The 17,538-nt window shown below is 38.6% G+C and overlaps 1 protein-coding gene across 2 annotated transcripts; it reads left to right on the top strand.

Moving 5' to 3' along the window:
* The first annotated feature begins 2,154 nt into the window (after window positions 1-2,154).
* ezh1 (enhancer of zeste 1 polycomb repressive complex 2 subunit) lies at window positions 2,155-17,509 on the top strand. Of its 2 annotated transcripts, none has more exons than XM_008415847.2 (20): window positions 2,155-2,252; window positions 4,590-4,774; window positions 4,906-5,031; window positions 5,296-5,418; window positions 5,566-5,683; window positions 6,065-6,289; window positions 6,773-6,875; window positions 7,904-8,067; window positions 8,200-8,291; window positions 8,385-8,547; window positions 9,960-10,144; window positions 11,853-11,944; window positions 12,612-12,640; window positions 12,744-12,869; window positions 14,574-14,752; window positions 14,851-14,946; window positions 15,021-15,102; window positions 15,656-15,736; window positions 15,817-15,901; window positions 16,017-17,509. In XM_008415847.2, the coding sequence occupies exons 2-20, from the start codon at window positions 4,592-4,594 to the stop codon at window positions 16,075-16,077; spliced, it is 2,313 nt and encodes a 770-aa protein (XP_008414069.1). In that variant the 5' UTR covers window positions 2,155-2,252; window positions 4,590-4,591; the 3' UTR covers window positions 16,078-17,509. The 2 variants fall into 2 exon arrangements, with proteins under 2 accessions (XP_008414069.1, XP_008414068.1); XM_008415846.3 differs by lacking the exon at window positions 2,155-2,252 and adding an exon at window positions 2,520-3,011.
* The last annotated feature ends 29 nt before the right edge of the window (window positions 17,510-17,538 follow it).

The following is a 17,538-nucleotide window of genomic DNA, read 5'->3' as shown; positions in this document are numbered from 1 at the left end:
ATCAATCAATCAATCAATCAATCAATCAATCAATCAATCAATGAAGTTTGTTTTATGTCACATTTCAGCAATAAGACAGCTCAAAATGCTTTACGTCATAAAAATACACAAAAAAAAATCAAAGCTGTAGAATATGCAGTCAACAATTGTCAAGTGCTGTTGTTACACATCAAAATGTTGATTAACATTTAATTTCTAATCTTTTAAAAGCGACTCTACTCTTCCAAACGAGAAATTGAAGTTCCCCTTTAATTTCTCGTTTGGCGGCACATTTTCCAATTTATTATTTTTTTAATTTGTTGCTGTAAATCAAGATTTACTGTGCATGATTCACATAAGGAATGTCCTTTCTTTATCTGCTCTGTGGCGTATCATCAACGTTGAAGACAAACAGCCTCCTTGTTCCCGTCATCGCTAACGTCACGTTAAACGTCTGTGGTAAAAGAGAGGTAGCAAGGGGAGTTGGTCTGAAACTGAAGTGTTTCTCTGTATCATTGAAGAATAAGTGCTCTTTCTCAGCTGCTGGGCTTGGAACAAAGCCACATATAGCTCATGCCAAAATTGCTCCCACATTTCATTTCACTTAACATTGAGAGCACAGTTTCATGTAGAGGGTAGAGTGTTCAAAAAAAGAAACGCGCACTTAAATATCAAAGGCATTCTTGTGAGCACAATTACATAGATGAATTGACTTTTTAAAAAGGAATAATGTTAAATAGGTTTTAAATGTTCAAGAATGTTAAAGCAAATGTGTAGCTTTTTTTAATTAGATATCTTTCTTGACTGCAGAGTTATTTGTCTTGAACATCTTTTCATTCTCAAAACCTTTTTGTTTCAGACTATTTGGCTTGTAATATTTAGGTCAGTCACACGCCAACATCAACACATCGAGTTTACATAATACAGAAAGAAAAACTTCCTCCTTATTGCTGCCTTTATCTCTAAGCGTTGTGTTCCTGTGAGTGTTTGCTTTTGTTTGACAGTTCAGTATCACTATTGCACGGTCTGCATCAAACACCACCAAATTTGAAATTTTATCTAGAAAAGTTTCTCAATCCTAATTTTCTCTCTAAATGCTCAATAAAAAGTAAAAACTGCTTGATGTAAACACAAGGCAGAAGAAAATACAGCTTGGTATGTGTTGGGGGCATGATTTTAAGTGTACTAATCTTGTTTAAATAACGTTTTATTATCACAGATTGTGTTATCCTGTAAGAACTAGTCATATAGTGCCCCCTTGTGTGTTAAACAAGGTTTTTGTGTGTAAATTCAGATAATTACTCAAATGCCTATATGTGCAAAACTGTTAGGTAAGTTGTATTTTTGAGCTTTCATCATTGGACAAATATTGTTTTTCCAGTTAACTGAAAATGTTAATACTCCTAATGTAGATATTTAGCAACATGAAAGTGAAGCTTTGGTTTTCTCAAGAGAATATTGATGTGGGCACAGATGTAGAGGAATTATAAATGTGCAGAATTATCACCTTTCCCAGTGATAATCCACATGTAAAATAATTAATCAAATATTTTACATGTGGCTTACTGACCTTATGATCTTTGTTTTCTCAACCTTAAAACAAGATGATTCTGTAGGATTTTCCCACCAAACCTTCAAATTAATCTTTTGGACTGTGTTTGTCACTTAAATGTCCTTAACGAATTACATGGTTGAGCTTTGATTTCCTTTCACAGTTAAACTACATTCCAGTCATATTATTTTGTCTATATTTTGTCTAAATTACCATTAGTTGCAAGGAACATTGTTCTCCTATGAGCCTACCCTTGGTAATCACCTGTAGGCACTAGAATCCTAGGACTCAAAAAGGCTAAAGCTGAAATAACACTAGAGGTAATGAAAGGGTAAAAAGAATAAACATATTTTCACCTAAATTTGATGATTAACTGACAACAGAAGAGTTTTAAAAAATCATATGTGCATCAACCTGAGGATTCAAGGCATCGATTTAATGTAGAATGATGTGTTTATTTGTAGCCGTGTGAGACAAAAAAAAAATTCAGATTTTTGTCCTTCCGATAGCAACGCTTTTATGGTTAGTTCAGCTATTGCTCTACATTAGAAATGTGTGTAGCACACCAAGATCTTTCTGGCATCCTTGTGATTTGCACGTAGCCCGCTGTCTTTTCCCACAGAGAAGAAAAATGTATCGAGCGCCCTCTGCAGGAGAAAAGCTGAACCGCAGTAAGGCTGATTTCCCTCTCGACAGAAGTCCGTTGGAATTTTATAAAACTGTAAGCTGGTTTTCAGCTCTTACTTCATCATTATGACTTTAGTCTGTAAACCAGTAATATATATTGTAGGGTTGTTTCTGTTGTAAGATATGCTGTGTTATTTTTTTCGTTTTATGGGCTATTTGCTGTTTTTAATCGTCTTTTTTTGTCACAATGTATTTTAATGCTTGCATTTTATACCTACAGGCGGTCGAATTTAATATTTTTTTAAAGGTCTGACCACTAACCGCAGGCCTAAGGAGAATTATGCTTGCGTATGTATATGACCATAACCCTCCCAACAGTTAATCAGTTCCTGAGTGTGCGAGTAATGGCTGAGACGCGGCTGCTCCGAGCTACTTTTTATTCCCAAGACGCAGAATATGCATAAATCCTGGCTCCTCTTCTTGGAAAGGCTGCATCATAATACATACGTCACTATCCTTCTTGGGTTGAGCTAAGTGCGTAGCTATTCGTAAGCTACAACAACAAGCCTCCAGCACCATGTCCGCGGACAACGCTGGGATTTCTCTGACATCCCCACGTATGGAGACGATACCTGCGTCAGATCCAAACCAAAGACAGCCTTAATTTGTCCGGCACGCACACACCAACACACACACGCACACACACTCTCTCTCTCTGTCTCTCTCTCTCTCTCTCTCTCTCTCTCTCTCTCTCTCTCTCTCTCTCGCTCTCTTTCCTACACACACGTACAGAGAGGGACTTGATCGCATTGCGGGGCTGTTGTCGCAACAGAGAGGACGCGAGGATTTAAAGGTATTTAATAACCGCGACAGTTGCTGTGTGGATGTAGACGTGCACACACGCGTGTGCCAGAATGCCGCGCCGTCATTGTGGAGCTTGGGTGGGCACGTCGCTGAAGTGTTCCCCATTTAAATGGGCACCGTGTAGCTGCCGTGGCTGCACCCAGAGGACGCAGCGCACTTCATCTGCGTTGTAACCACACGTTTGCAAGCTTCCTCCTCCTCGATCAAACCCCCCCATCGCTGATTTGGGCGCTAAGTTTTGCCTTAATGCTTATTTCTGATGGGGTTCTGGCGCAAACAGTGATGTAGATGCTCACTCGGGCCATGATGAAGCACAGAAAAACTGTGCTACGCACTTTTCTGCTCTGTTGAGGCACGCCCACTTCGTAGCAATGTGGATGCTCCACGCTGTTTAACTCTTAGACCTTATTTACAGGCCACAATAATTGCCCACTGCTTTTGTAATGGCCGCCCTTTAAAAATAATTAGAAAACATGGTGCAGTTTAAATCACCCGGACGGTAGGCTTGTTTTCTCCAGAGGATGGCAGTTTTGTTTTGCCAACAGAAGGGGGCAGTATTTCAAAGAGGGTTACATTTAGGGTAAATAGGGAAGTGCATTCTTCTGGAAAACGAGATTGTGTCACACTGAAGGCTTCTTGAAGAATAAATTACTTTAACAACTTTTTTTTTCACTAATTTGCATTTTATGATCAACTGACTTTAACTATATTTCATACAATCATTAGGATCATACAGGACTTAATGTTGATGCCCTTATCTTCAACATGAATGACATGGATGTATGTAAGCCTTTTTTTTTAAATAGAATAACTTTATATCATATTAAAAAACAAGAATTGTATGCACAATGTTGGATTTTGTCTGAGATTTAACATTGAAAGTCAAGTGTATGCACATGTTCACACTAATATTTGACGAAATAACGTCTGTTATGAGTTGCAGATTGATGACATGCATTTTAAAGTTAATTCCAGCCTCTTTTCCAGAGAGTTTTTATCTGTATTTGTGGTCGGTGTCCTGATTGAACAACCAGTGGAGTTCAGATTACAGCCAATCTCTAGTGTTTGATTTGAGTTGAAATTAAAGAATCTGAGAATAGTACTTCTTCTTTTTTATTGCGTCAGCCAACAGTATCTCTGGCAGTTGTAGACCCTCAGTATGATGCTAGAAAATGTACATCAAATTTAAACATGAGCACACAATTCAAGCTGTTTGCTGTAATATAATTCTAGACATAAGAAATAATATATTAAAAGCATCACTATGACATTAATGCTGATAGTGAGTGTATGGAAACCTATGGCTGGTGCTGCATAAGATGTGGAATTTGAATCTGTCTGGTAAAGTTTATTGGCATGATATTCTAGTCAGTTTTTCACACAATGTTAATTGTGTGGAAAAAACGAATGGGATGACTTTAAAACTATATGGGTTATCTCACAAAACTACTACAAAAGATAAAATTGTTGCTGTACTTTGTAGGCCAGATAACAGACCAACAATGGAAAATTTGAATCTGCTGCAAGGTTCAACTTGCTTGCTGAATACTCTTTTTGGCTTTTTAAGGAATGATGGAAGAAACAGCTGCTGCAGCCCCGGCCTCTGGCACCAGTGCTGTCCCATCAACTCCAAGGCCTCAGCCTGGCTCTTTTACCCCTTCCCGCAGTCTCCTAGAGTGGAGAAGGAGGGTCAAGTCTGAGTATATGCGCCTTCGCCAGTTAAAACGCCTTAAAAAAGTAGATGAGGTCAAGGTGGGTTAAATCAGTCATTGACACATGGATAATAGATTAATGGTTGTGAACGTTGGAAAGAGACTTCTATATGTATGTAGTTTATCCCCTCCATTTGAGTTTTATCTGATTTGGTCTTTTTGTGTTTCCAGAGCTTGTTCATGTCAAACAGGCAAAAAATTGAGCTGCAGACTAATCTCCTGAATACAGAGTGGTCCAAGCTCAGGATTCAGGCCATCCCTGTCTCAACCTTTACTGGATCTCTGGCAAATAAGAAGGTACGTTTTTTTTAAAAGAGAGCGATTGGGATAAATGGAGCCTAAGTAGGCAGTGACAAAGGGAACTGATGACTTAAGTGAGCTCATAACCCAAACAGTTTGAAAATATAGTGGTATTTTTATGTTCCCACATGCTGTTGAGTTTCACTGTAATGCATTTGCTTTCCATGTCTGAGCCAAAACAGCATCTGTGTCTAATTATAATTATCCAGAAGACTCATTCAGAGTATGGTCATGTTCACCTCACCTCTGATCCTCTTCCAGATGTGTACAGTGGAGTTTGGGTTCCCGGGATTTAATTCTCAGGCCGTTCCAATGAAACCTCTGTCTACAGTGGCAGGAATCCCTTTCATGTACTCGTGGTCACCACTGCAGCACAACTTCATGGTATCATATACCATCTTTTGATATTGTTTTTGCACTCTACGGTTCATGGCTGATGTATACTTGTATTGGTTTTTAAGCTTTAAAACACTTAGAAACATTTAATGTTATTTTGTTGAATGAAGCACCAAAAGGAGTTGTTTCTTTTAGGTGGAGGATGAAACGTTCCTACACAACATTCCCTACATGGGTGATGAGGTGCTTGAACAGGATGAGGCCTTCTTAGAGGAACTCATTGACAACTATGATGGCGTTCATGGTGACAGGGGTAGGCAGAGCCTTAAACATATATTTATTTCCTATGGCGTCGTCACAATTACACCATTACAACCGCAGAATTCCGGAAATGCTATGTCTTTAATAGATTTTCAGATGTTTCCCACTCTTCTTTTCAAAATAGCTTAAACTTTGTCAAATTGGATGGAGAGCATCTGTTAATACCAACTTCAAGTCTTACCACAGATGGTTTATCCCAAAAACTTACCAAAAATATTTCCAAAGTTTTTGGTGATATCGAGTGTTGAAAATGTATGCATCATTTTTAGGACACTGTAATTGCTGTGTATGTATTTAATCTGAAGGTTTATATAATTGTTTTTCTATATAAACCCATGACTTAAGACATAAAACAAAATTGTTTCTGTCCCAGAGGGTGGGTTCATCAGCGACGAGATCTTTAAGGAGCTTGTGGATGCCTTGAGCCAATACTCTGACCATGACGAAGAAGAAGAGGAGGACGCAGGGGTGACGGCAGCAGAGGTTACAGGGAAGAAAGAGGAAGAGAGGATGATGATGAGGAGGAGCTCAGTGGAAGGCTCGGAAGAGACTAAAGCTGGAACATTAATCAGGAAAAAAAGAAGAGGCACCACAGAGGGTGAGTATCTGTGTTTAGAGTGCTTCAGCGTGAACAAGGCACATACTGTTCTTCTTTTTTACACCATGCAGCTGCCACAAGGTCGTCCTGCCACAGCAGCTCTTGAACTGACATGGTGGCTTTAAAGCTACCCTGTTTTCCCTTGTTTGAGGGAACTTGTTTGTTCATGACACTGATATGCCCTGACTCCTATTACCGAGTTGTGTTTGGATTTAGTGGTAACTACACACTTTCCCAACAATTGTGAAATGGATCCACTCAGCATGCATGTGCAAGGATGCTACAAATTACAAGAATACAATAAAGTACAACCGTTAAGAACAATTACTGCTGATCTGTTCTTGAAAATAGGAGACAATGTCTTGTTCGGAATTGTGTAAACACCCTTGTTGCATAATCAATGTTTATGCATCTGTATGAAAACCTGATGTTTGGTCATATCTGGTTCACTTGTGTAACAACCCCTGCTTTGTTTCCCAAAAGTGAAGGATGTGTCCGGCAGCAAGAAGATCCCCAACGATAAGATATTTACAGCCATCGCCTCCATGTTTCCCTACAAGGGCACCACAGAGGAGCTGAAGGAAAAGTAAGAAAAGTGTAGTCAATGGGATCTATTTGCCCCGCGATCATTAGTCTGTTGCTTAGCGTTCACCATGGAGATGTAAGCAGCTAGAGGTGAATTAAGAATTCTGGGTTCCTCTCTGGCTCTCATGCTCAAAGGATAGTTGCGTGAGGAGCTGAAAGACCTTAGAAACATCTATGGTGGCATAAGAAGTATTTGGCCCCTTTCAGATTTGTTCTGTTCCTTACAGTCATGTGAAAAAGTTAGTACACCCTGTGGCAGCTTGAATGAACAAATGGCTATATAACAATACTGAATTAATATATCAAAGAAAGAAAGTCAGCCCAAAATGCTGTTTTCAAACAGTTATTTAATTTGTTAAGGGAAACAAAGCCACATAGCCATATGTGAATAAGTAATTGCCCCCTCCAACTGGATGTGCCAACCTTGGCGGCAACAAATCCCATCTAGCTTTTACAACGGCAGGCGGTGATTCTTTTGCAGGACTGTGGAGGAACTTTAGTCCACTCTGGTTTGCAGAAGAGTTTTTTGAATTCCAGCAACTTACTTGAATATCTTCATATCTGCATATCTTCCTCCCTTCAAGTTTTCACCGTTGAATTTTATAGATGCAGCTTCAGGGTTCTTTTGGGTCACCCTGGATGATTTGAGAAGGGTCATCACTTTTCTATATGTCCTCCATTTGTGGATAAATATTTTAGGTTCTGATGACTTTTGTATTTTTTAATTTCTTTAGATTAATGGATGATGTATTGGTTTTGATATCTTTTGACCAATTTGAGGCAGGTCAGCCAGTAATTCAGTCAGGCTGTACAAAGTGAAAATGTGACTTAAAAATTGGTTTAATAGCAATTAGTTTGTGAATTAGCAACATAAAGTTTGTTTCTGCAAACTTTATGGATTGGGCACATTGTCACCGCTAACCTATATAGAATTTTTTTTCAACATCTTGACCAACACAGATATTAATATCAGATCAGTGCATCTCTTATTTCTTTAAAGCTTTGGCATGTTTTTCATATTCTTCACAGGTACAAGGATCTACAGGAGCCACCAGGCCCAGTAAAACTCCCCCCCCTCTGCACTCCCAACTTAGATGGGCCTTTTGCAAAATCTGTGCAGAGGGAGCAGTCGTTGCATTCCTTCCACACGCTCTTCTGTAGACGTTGCTTCAAATACGACTGTTTCCTCCACCGTAATAGCCCTTTCTTTGTTTGATTTAAGACTCTGATCAATATATTACGATTGCAATATTTTATTAATGTTTGCATTGAATGTTGCAATTCGTGCAGCAGGTAGTGAGAATGCATTGTCTCTGTTCATGAAGCTTTTCATGCAACACCCAATGTTTACAAGAGGAAGAGCAAGGAGATCCGCATGGAGACTGAACCGTGTGGGGAAGACTGCTTCCTGTTACAGGTATACCCAGTCCATGCACTCTGTGCTCAGGATGTGTTCTACATCTCAGTGCTCATTGTGTTTCCCCCCCCCATCAACACTTCATTTGTGCAGAAAGGAGCTAAAGAGTTCGTAGATCGGAACATGTTACGGTCGCAGAGATCTCGGAGGCGACGGAGGCAGCAGCGACCCGCCGGTTCCAGCGGTTCTGGACCTACTGGGTCTGCTGAGGAAGGCAAGGAGGGTGAAAGTGACCATGAAACCACTTCCTCCTCAGGTATTGCACTCCTCTTACTGAAAGAGGGATTTTTTTTTCTTGTTTCAAAAAGCAGGGGAAAAAAATCTATAATTGCAGCCACTTGGAAATAAATGTGATAATGTGTTTATAGGTAGACAATTAAAGTTGTCTGCTCTGTGGGTTTGTACAGTACAGACACAATTTGCTTCCAGAAACCTGATGCACTGAGTCAATGAATAGATGCATCATTTACCGTAAACCTCCCCCCATTTTCCTAGCTTCTGCATGACTGTGTTGCCTGACTCGCTGCTCGATGTCTGAAATATGAACATTTGGCTGCAAATTACAGCTTTCAAGTCACATCCTGCTCTCTCATCTCACATCTTCTCCCAATATCAGCTGTCTGTTGCCAACCAAAATATACCAACCATTATTTTTGCATGAATCAGCCTCCATACAAACCCTGCCTTCTCCTCATCTTTTTTCTTTTTTTTTTTTTTTTTTTACATTTCTTGCTTAATTCTTGATGTAGAGAGTGGAAAGAATGAAATAAGAGAACCGTCCACTGGATTTTTGACTTAATTTTCCCCCCTGAATCTTTCATCTTCCTTTCAATCAGTTCCTCTCTTAAAGCCGGTGTGGGAAATTGCTGGAGCTTAGCCAGTGACTCAGCACACTTTATCACACGTGTAAAGATAATGTGGAAAAACAGATTGTTCAGCAGACTGATGCAGAGCATGAAGAAACTGGAGCATGTGGCCACACTAGTGCTCCATTCAGCCTGTTGCCAGGCAACATTCACCTCTCCAGCTTGTCCTCGGGATGTTAAGAGCATCAGTTTTGAATATCCAAAATCTTCCATCAAATATGTGTGTGTCAATGGAAATACAGTCATCTTGTCCAGAAATGTTAATTGATAGTGTCTAATTTAAATAATTTAATATTCAGAAATTATTTTGTTATGTGAAAAAAAGTGATGAGAAAATGAGAACAACATCGAGGTTTTTGGCCAACATGCAAAATGCAACATGTGAACATGTAATGTAATATAATCTGACTGAATATGAGCTTTTTTGCAAGGAGGAACGAGCAAAAAAAATTCAGTTTGTAGTTCTACAAAGCTGCGAATCAGCACAAAAACCTGCTGCTGTTATCGCAGTGAATGTCTTTTCTAGATTCTACATGCTATTAACCCAACAAAGCTGAAGACAAATTTACCATTTTATTTACAAATAAAATTTAGAAAACAATTTGGTCTTTCGCATAAAATCCAAATATAATACCCTGGCGTTTGTGGGCATAACAAGATACAGTATTCAACAATAAAAGAAGGAATGTGTTTTAAAGGCAGGTAAGATCTTCAAAAACTTTTCCAAAAAGAATTAAAAAAAATTTTTCTTGTCTTTTCACAAAGCCGTGTTTTTGCCTGCGTGTGTGTGTGTGTGTAATAGAGGGAAATTCCCGCTGCCAGACTCCAACCAAGCCGCGTCCAGGTGAAGATGAAATGGAGCAGCAGGAGTCCTGTGTGGTGCAGTGGACTGGGGCTGAGGAGTCACTCTTCAGGGTGCTGCACGGCACATACTTTAACAACTTCTGCTCCATTGCACGTCTCATTGGTACCAAGAACTGCAAACAGGTAAAAATGTTATACTCACATTTTGTATAACCATTTTTCTTTTTACTTCATTACAAAATATTCACATGTCAGTTGAAAGGGATTTCACTGAACTCGAACAACAAAAAAATGACCTTGTTTTAATCATTAAACAAAAAATAAAAGCAAAAATGTCTCCAACTCTGCTTTAGTTTACTTTTTTTTTCCAAACTGTCTCCTGTTTTCCCACGCAAATCTTCTCATACCGTAGAATTCATGATGGATTTTATGGAGTTGTATTTGGTTTTTGCAACTTATATCCTCTGTTCTAATGTCCAAATAATCAAATTTTAGACTATGTTGTCTTAAGAGCACTAATCTTGAAGTTTTGGTGTTTTCTGAGGCAAGCTTTAATCTTCATGTTTTTTCATATAGAGCAAAGGTTTGTGTCCTATGAAAGATAAGCTTGCAGTTCCTTTCTGTATGACATAAACACATGGTTTCAACAGCTGTAAGAGCTTTCTTTAAGCCCCTTAAAGGCATTTTAGGGTTTTTTATGGGCTTCAAGGTAAATGTTAGAAAAACTGACTCTTTTTTTTTTTTTACATGATTTCTATGATGGGTACGTATAAGTTTAGCAATATCATTTTTAAGAAAATCATTGTCAAGTTATTAGTCTGTTTCTCAGTGTTTCTGGAGAGTTTTATTCATATTTGTGATTAAGTGATTTGAACTAAGGAAAATGTTGTGCAGAGGTTCGTCAAGATCAAACCTAAATTTAGATTTAAATGACTCAAGCAATATCATCTTTCGTTAAGTGGGCTCTGCTTCGATGTATTTAAACAGCCCATCTTAAATGTCTTTGTTGATTAGGTAAACTATACTAAAGAAATATACTAACATCTAACATGTTGTTTTATAATAATTACCAAAAAAATTTGTTTTTTGTCCTATCCTAAAATGACACATGGTTGTTTGGACACAAAGTGAAAAACATACTGTAGATGTGTGTTTTTTTTTTTTTTACATTTGAGTTAGTTCCTGTGTAATGACAGATGCATAGTGAGCTTGTGGTTTTATGGTGCACCTAATTGGACTGACTAGAACATTATATTGCATGTGGCCCCATAAACAGGGATTCTTACCAGATGTGACATTTCTCATAGTTACATGTAATCTAAGTCTTAAAAGTGGCAACATCTGCTGTCATTTTAGTCTCTTCTGGGCTGCTATTAATATTTTTTTTCTTTGTTTTCTTTTTCTTAGTTGTATTAGTGGTCAGTGTTACAGTGTCGATCCATGTCAGAGAGCCTGTTTTTTTTCATTTCTACTCCTGGAGGTCCCTTTTTATCAGAAAGCAACGAAATCTGTATTGGACTGTAATAGCTCTGCTTATGTTGCGAAGGTCCCGCCTACTGCTTCACTCTGTGAAAATGCTGAAACCAGCTGCAGCGTTATGCATGTCTGTGTCCTGGGGAAGAGGCCAAATCTGGGTTTTGGCAGCCAGAGGTGGTTTGTGTGTGCGTGTTTGCGTGTGTGTGCAGATCCACTCTTGCATCTGGTTGCTGCGCTCTGGTTGTGAAAGCAGAAGATGGAACAAAGCAGGACATTTTGACACAGATTATTTAGTAGTGTACACAGGTTGCACAATATTGCACAATGTCATTGCTATGAGGTCAAAGTTGTTGTAATTGTGCGTGTGTGTGACTGGTTTGCTGGTTGTCATGGCTGTTGTTGACCTTTCTCACAGGTCTACGAGTTTGCAGCGAAAGAGGTTCTGATCCACCGGGTCCCTTTGGTAGATGGAGGCATCTCACCTCAAAAGAAGAAAAGGAAACACAGGCAAGTTGCTGCCTGTTATGTGACAGTGCTTTTCAGTTATGTTCATATCCTGTGGTTGTCAACATTTGGTCACATTTCAAACCCAACTTGAAAAGCAATTTATTTAAATTTTAGGTAATAAACCAAGACAAAGAGAGGTGAAAATAGGAAAATAGGAAAAAGAGACTGTCAGTAATGGCAAATTTGCAGCGTAGAAAATAAAATACTATCCAGTTCCAAAAACAACACAATCATTCACCATTAACTCTATTTTTTCTTTTATGAGGTTTAGGGTTTTTTATGTTACTGACCTGGTCTTTCAAACCCATTCGGTCACAGCCAGTGGTTCTTACTGGGAGTTCTTACTGTTTACTGGCATGATATGCATGCTTGTTATGAGTGATGCCTGCAAAGTCAATAACACTATGCAATCAACTATCCACTGTCCCTACAGGCCCATTCAGGAGGAGTAAAGTCAGTGACTTGATACCATCTGCTAGGTTTCTTTAGATAGAAAACATTTTACAAATTGGATTAATAAAATAAATGTGACAGCATTGATTAATAACTAAAATTAAATTTTAGTTTATGTACTCTTAATCTGTCTGTTATTTGATGATTGTATTTTTCTGTCTGTAAATAGGATCTGTTTGTTTTGTAAAGAGCCTTAAATTGTTTGCTCTTGTAGGTTATGGGCAAAGATTCAGCTGAAAAAAGGTAAATTTATCTTCACATATGATTTTTGCTTCTCCTTGACCTTGAACACTTAGCATAGCTTGTAGCGCTGATCATTCTGCTTTCCCCCCCCATGTTGCTCCAGATAACTCCTCCAATCAGGTGTACAACTATCAGCCATGTGACCACCCTGACCACCCATGCGACAGCTCCTGCCCATGTGTGATGACCCAGAATTTTTGCGAGAAGTTCTGTCAGTGCGAACACGAGTGTGAGTGTCACCGTTTGCTTTTCACCTGTCAAGAGTTTCCCAGAAAATGGGTGTCTTACTTGTGCCGCTCGCAGACAGTAGTTGCATTCAGTCTGCTCTTCCAGGTCATTACCATGGTTATCGCTGAAATCATTTTTTACTTTTTTATTTTTTTTGAGTCCTTCTTGTCACAAAGAAACAGAAATGCAGAATGTGAAATATAAACTGTATTTTGGCAGTGGTCAGAGAGCAAATCATCTTTTGGTGGGAATAGATTGTTGTGTTTTACCACAAAGCTGCATTTATAATTAGGCTTTCACTACAGCAGGTGTGACCCAGAGAAGCTTTTCCCAAAACGTCCACATGGTGGTGGAACCAGCTTCGCAATCCGCCCTCTGGAGGGTTAACAACAGATAAAGAGAAAGGCTTGGAAAAAATCTTTTTTTCTTTTTTTCCTTTTTCACTCTCCTCCCTTCTCCATGTTACGCCGCCTTTTCCCGTAGCAGAGCAACACCGCTGCCAAACAGGAAGCAGCCCTCTTTTCCACATGTGTGTGCTCCATAGACTTGGAAAGGAATCAAAGGGATGTCAGAGGCTCTGTGGCTGATATACAGCATCATCAGTATGAGTCAAACTCTTTCAGTCTGAAAAAGCTTGACACGTAAACCCCAGAGAGGAAAGAAACGGGGGATTAAAGAGCACCTCAAAGAGAAACAAAAATATGTCTGGGCCTTATGTTATACGTAGTTTTATCTTGTGAATAAAACATTTAGGTTATTATTGCCCAAGGTTTTCCTTTTTCTGCCCAGAGGATGTTGCGCTCTTTAAAGTTGTACATACATCAGCATTTCTGCCAGTAGAGGGCTCTTATTTGGCCTTACCAACCACTTTAAGGTACACATGATTAGATACCTTTATCCTTCAGAACTTCCTTAAGGCTTTACTTCAACTATTCAACAAGATATCAAATATTAATAAGATACATGTTGTCTTACTTGTATAATAGCAGCAGAATATCAGTGCACTGCGGTCACAAAGGAATGGACATGGTCAGCAACAATACTCGGGTATATACTGTGGTGTTTAAGAGTTGCTCATTTGTTACTAAGTGCCCAAGAATGTGCAAAAAATATCCCCTACATCCTTGTACCACTGCCCCCACAGGCAAAACAGATGCAGGCTTTCACATTGTTTATGCCCCCATCCGAATGTTGTGGCTAAAATCGAGACCCACTAGTCCAAGCAATATTTTTCCAATCTGTTGCAGTTCATTTTTAGGGTTACCTGTTGTGTGGTCTTCTCTGTTGTACTCTATCTGCTTTAAGGTTGACTCATATGTTCAGAGATAATTTTCTGCCATCATCTTTTTGCCCTTTGTAATCTCAACCTGGTCTGACCTGTATTCTCTCATCTCTGATGTCAACCAGGTATCACTGGATGTTTTTTTTCTCTTTTGGACGGTCCTCCATAGACCCCAAAAAGAGCATAAAATCCCAGTAGATCAGCAGTTTCTGAAATACTCAGAGTAGTTTGTCTTGCATCAAAGAAATTGCCACGGACAAAATCACTTAAATCCGTTTTATTCACTTTTCAATGCTCGTTTGAACTTCACCAAGTCATCATTACCTTGTTTCTGTGGATGCGATTGACAGTCACTATATGTGTTAACAAGCAATTGAACTAGAACCTGGTCAAGCAGCTTCCTTGTATCTAAATGTTTTGCAGGCCAGAACCGTTTCCCAGGCTGCCGATGTAAAACCCAGTGCAACACCAAGCAGTGTCCATGCTACCTGGCCGTACGAGAGTGTGACCCAGATCTCTGCATGACCTGTGGAGCTGCCGACCACTGGGACAGCAAAGTGGTGTCTTGTACGAACTGCAGCATCCAAAGAGGCCTTAAAAAGGTTCATGAAAGTTAAAGACAGTAGTGCTACACTAATGGTCCGATATTCAGATGTTGTGCATCATGAAAGCAAACTCCTACTTATGGCTTCTCTTTCAGCACCTGCTGCTGGCTCCATCAGATGTTGCTGGTTGGGGAACATTCATCAAAGAGCCTGTGCAGAAGAATGAATTTATCTCTGAGTACTGCGGAGAGGCAAGTCCATGCAGTTTAATTAGATTTTTTCAGTTTCTTATGATTGATTTTAATTCTTTCACTTCTGTCTGCAGCTGATCTCTCAAGATGAGGCAGACCGACGAGGAAGGATTTACGACAAATACATGTCAAGCTTCCTTTTCAATTTGAACAACGGCAGGTTTTTTCTATTCTTGCTGCAATGCTTTACCATTTGTTTAAGTTGGAATTAGAAATTGCTTTGAAAGGTCTTTTGAAGTGATGTTCTGTTTTAAGCTTATAAAGGTAATACCTAATTGGAGTAAAGACTCATATCGCGTTCACTTATTATATAAATTCAACTTTGTTGCACCTGGACTCTGAAGCTGCTGGCTAGTCAGAAGGAAAACACTTTTCATGTTCCGCTCTCAGTTCATGTTTAACCCAAGAAGATCGTTGGTGGCATACCTCCATCAACCACCATTTCTAATATAATAAATAAATCAGATTCTTCATTAATAATCTTCCTATACAAATCTTTTTAATGGTACTTAAAAGTTCACATAATTCCTCTTGATTTGTTGAGACTGGACTTGATTTAAGATCATAGAAGCTCACTTTTGTCTTCAGCCTTCCTGTTAACTTTAGCTTTAGATGTATCTTCTGCTGGAAAGATATGAACTGCTTCTGCAATTCTAACTCTACAAGTCTTGAAAAATTCTGAACAAATCCTTTAATTCTGTCTCTACAGATTTTGTAGTGGATGCCACACGAAAGGGGAACAAAATTCGATTTGCAAATCATTCAGTTAATCCCAACTGCTATGCTAAAGGTGAGTGTTTCATTGGCAGAATGAATTCAAGGTTTTCCAAAGACTTTTCTTCACTGATGTTGCTCTTATTGCCAATGCAGTTGTGATGGTTAATGGAGACCACCGTATTGGAATCTTCGCCAAGCGAGCCATCTTGCAGGGGGAAGAGCTCTTCTTTGACTACAGGTGGGGTTGCAGGCCTTTACTTTAAATGTAGCATTAGAGGAAGAATAGTTTATTCAGTCTATGCATTTTTACCTGCTCAATTACTTGCTTCTTGACTTACTCTTTCCACCCACAGATACAGCCAAGCTGATGCTCTGAAGTACGTGGGAATAGAGCGGGAAGTGGACATGACTTAGCTTTGTTTCTATATCTATATGGCCTTCATTCAACATCTCTGTACGTTATGCAAGCTTTTTCAGCATACATAATGTAGATCAGTGAAGTGAATATGCTGTCTTTTGACACATCACCAACTAAACGTGTTAGCCAAGTGCTTTAGCTTCAGTCAGATGCTTTTCCTGTTCGGTCGCGTAGTATTGTGGATAATAACGTTATACCCTGACTGTTCCACTGAAAAGCTTGCATCATTAACACATTTCTGCCATGAAATAAGCTCATTTATATCAATGTTCTGCAAAAATAGGCAACTAGATGACAAACCGACTGACATGAATGTAACTTAAGATGGCAAAGAAGAGGTCTTGCCTCACAAAATTCCAGAATTGGTACTCGGATCGTTGTATATACAGCAAACATATAAACATCATCATACCATGGTAATAAAGTAAAATAGTAAGAGTAAGTGTCTTCCTTTAACATTTAAAAGAAGTGCCAAAAGATTATTCACTAAAAAGCTCATATAATTTGCATGTGATATGTTGTATAAAACAAACAGAGAAAGGTTATTAAGTAAGAAAAAGCTAAATTACCCATTGTATAACATTTAATTTACCATGCTTTTTTTGAAGTCCACATTATTATACAGTTTCTTGCAAAGGTTTTTACTCTCCTTTCATTGGTTCTCCTAATATTGTTTTATCACATTATAACTACCAACGTTGGATTTTATGTAATAGATCAATACAAAATAGTCCATAATTGTGAAAAGAAACAACTTAGCATTTCAATTATTTGGACACATATACATCCACTTTTGGGGTATTTTTCCACCAGCTTTGGACATGAAAAGACTGATATTTTCATCAGCTCCACCCTGGAAAATAGCTTAAACCGAGATTGAATGAGAAAAATATTGAACATAAACATTTAAGCATTGTATCTACTTTCCAGCTGGCCTAATGTCTGCTGAAAAATGAACTTCCACTTGCCACAAGTCAGTATTTTAGATGTTTTAATTGTTGTAATTTTATTCTGACAGGCTTACCTGTCAGCATAACCAGGAAAGCCTGTTTCCATGGTTACCATGTAGATTTTTTTTACAATCTACAGTACATGGCAATTGGGGGTTTTCCTCCACACATAATGGACATCAGATTATCAAACACACCACATTTATCATTTTTATTTGTAAAATTAATATGCATGTTTTTCCTTATGCTTTTTGTGTTGGTCTATAACATAAAATCACTACAAACTGATTTGATTCTGTAAAATTTTCAAATCTTAAACTACAAGGAGCGTGGATACATTTGCAATGCACTGTAACTGTACTTCATTGAAAGCTTGCTAATTTCAAATGAGGTCTCCCTGAGTAGTATTGGACAACATGAAGGTTAATGCTGTGTATAGTGTATGCCTATAAAAATAAAGGTTTAACTTTATACTTTATGAATGTTGGCTGTGTCATTGCTTCCTGC

This window comes from Poecilia reticulata, chromosome 8, assembly GCF_904066995.2.
Source record: "Poecilia reticulata chromosome 8, P_reticulata-male-v2, whole genome shotgun sequence".
NCBI classification, from domain to species: Eukaryota; Metazoa; Chordata; class Actinopteri; order Cyprinodontiformes; family Poeciliidae; genus Poecilia; species Poecilia reticulata.
This window is presented reverse-complemented; position numbering and strand designations above follow the sequence as displayed.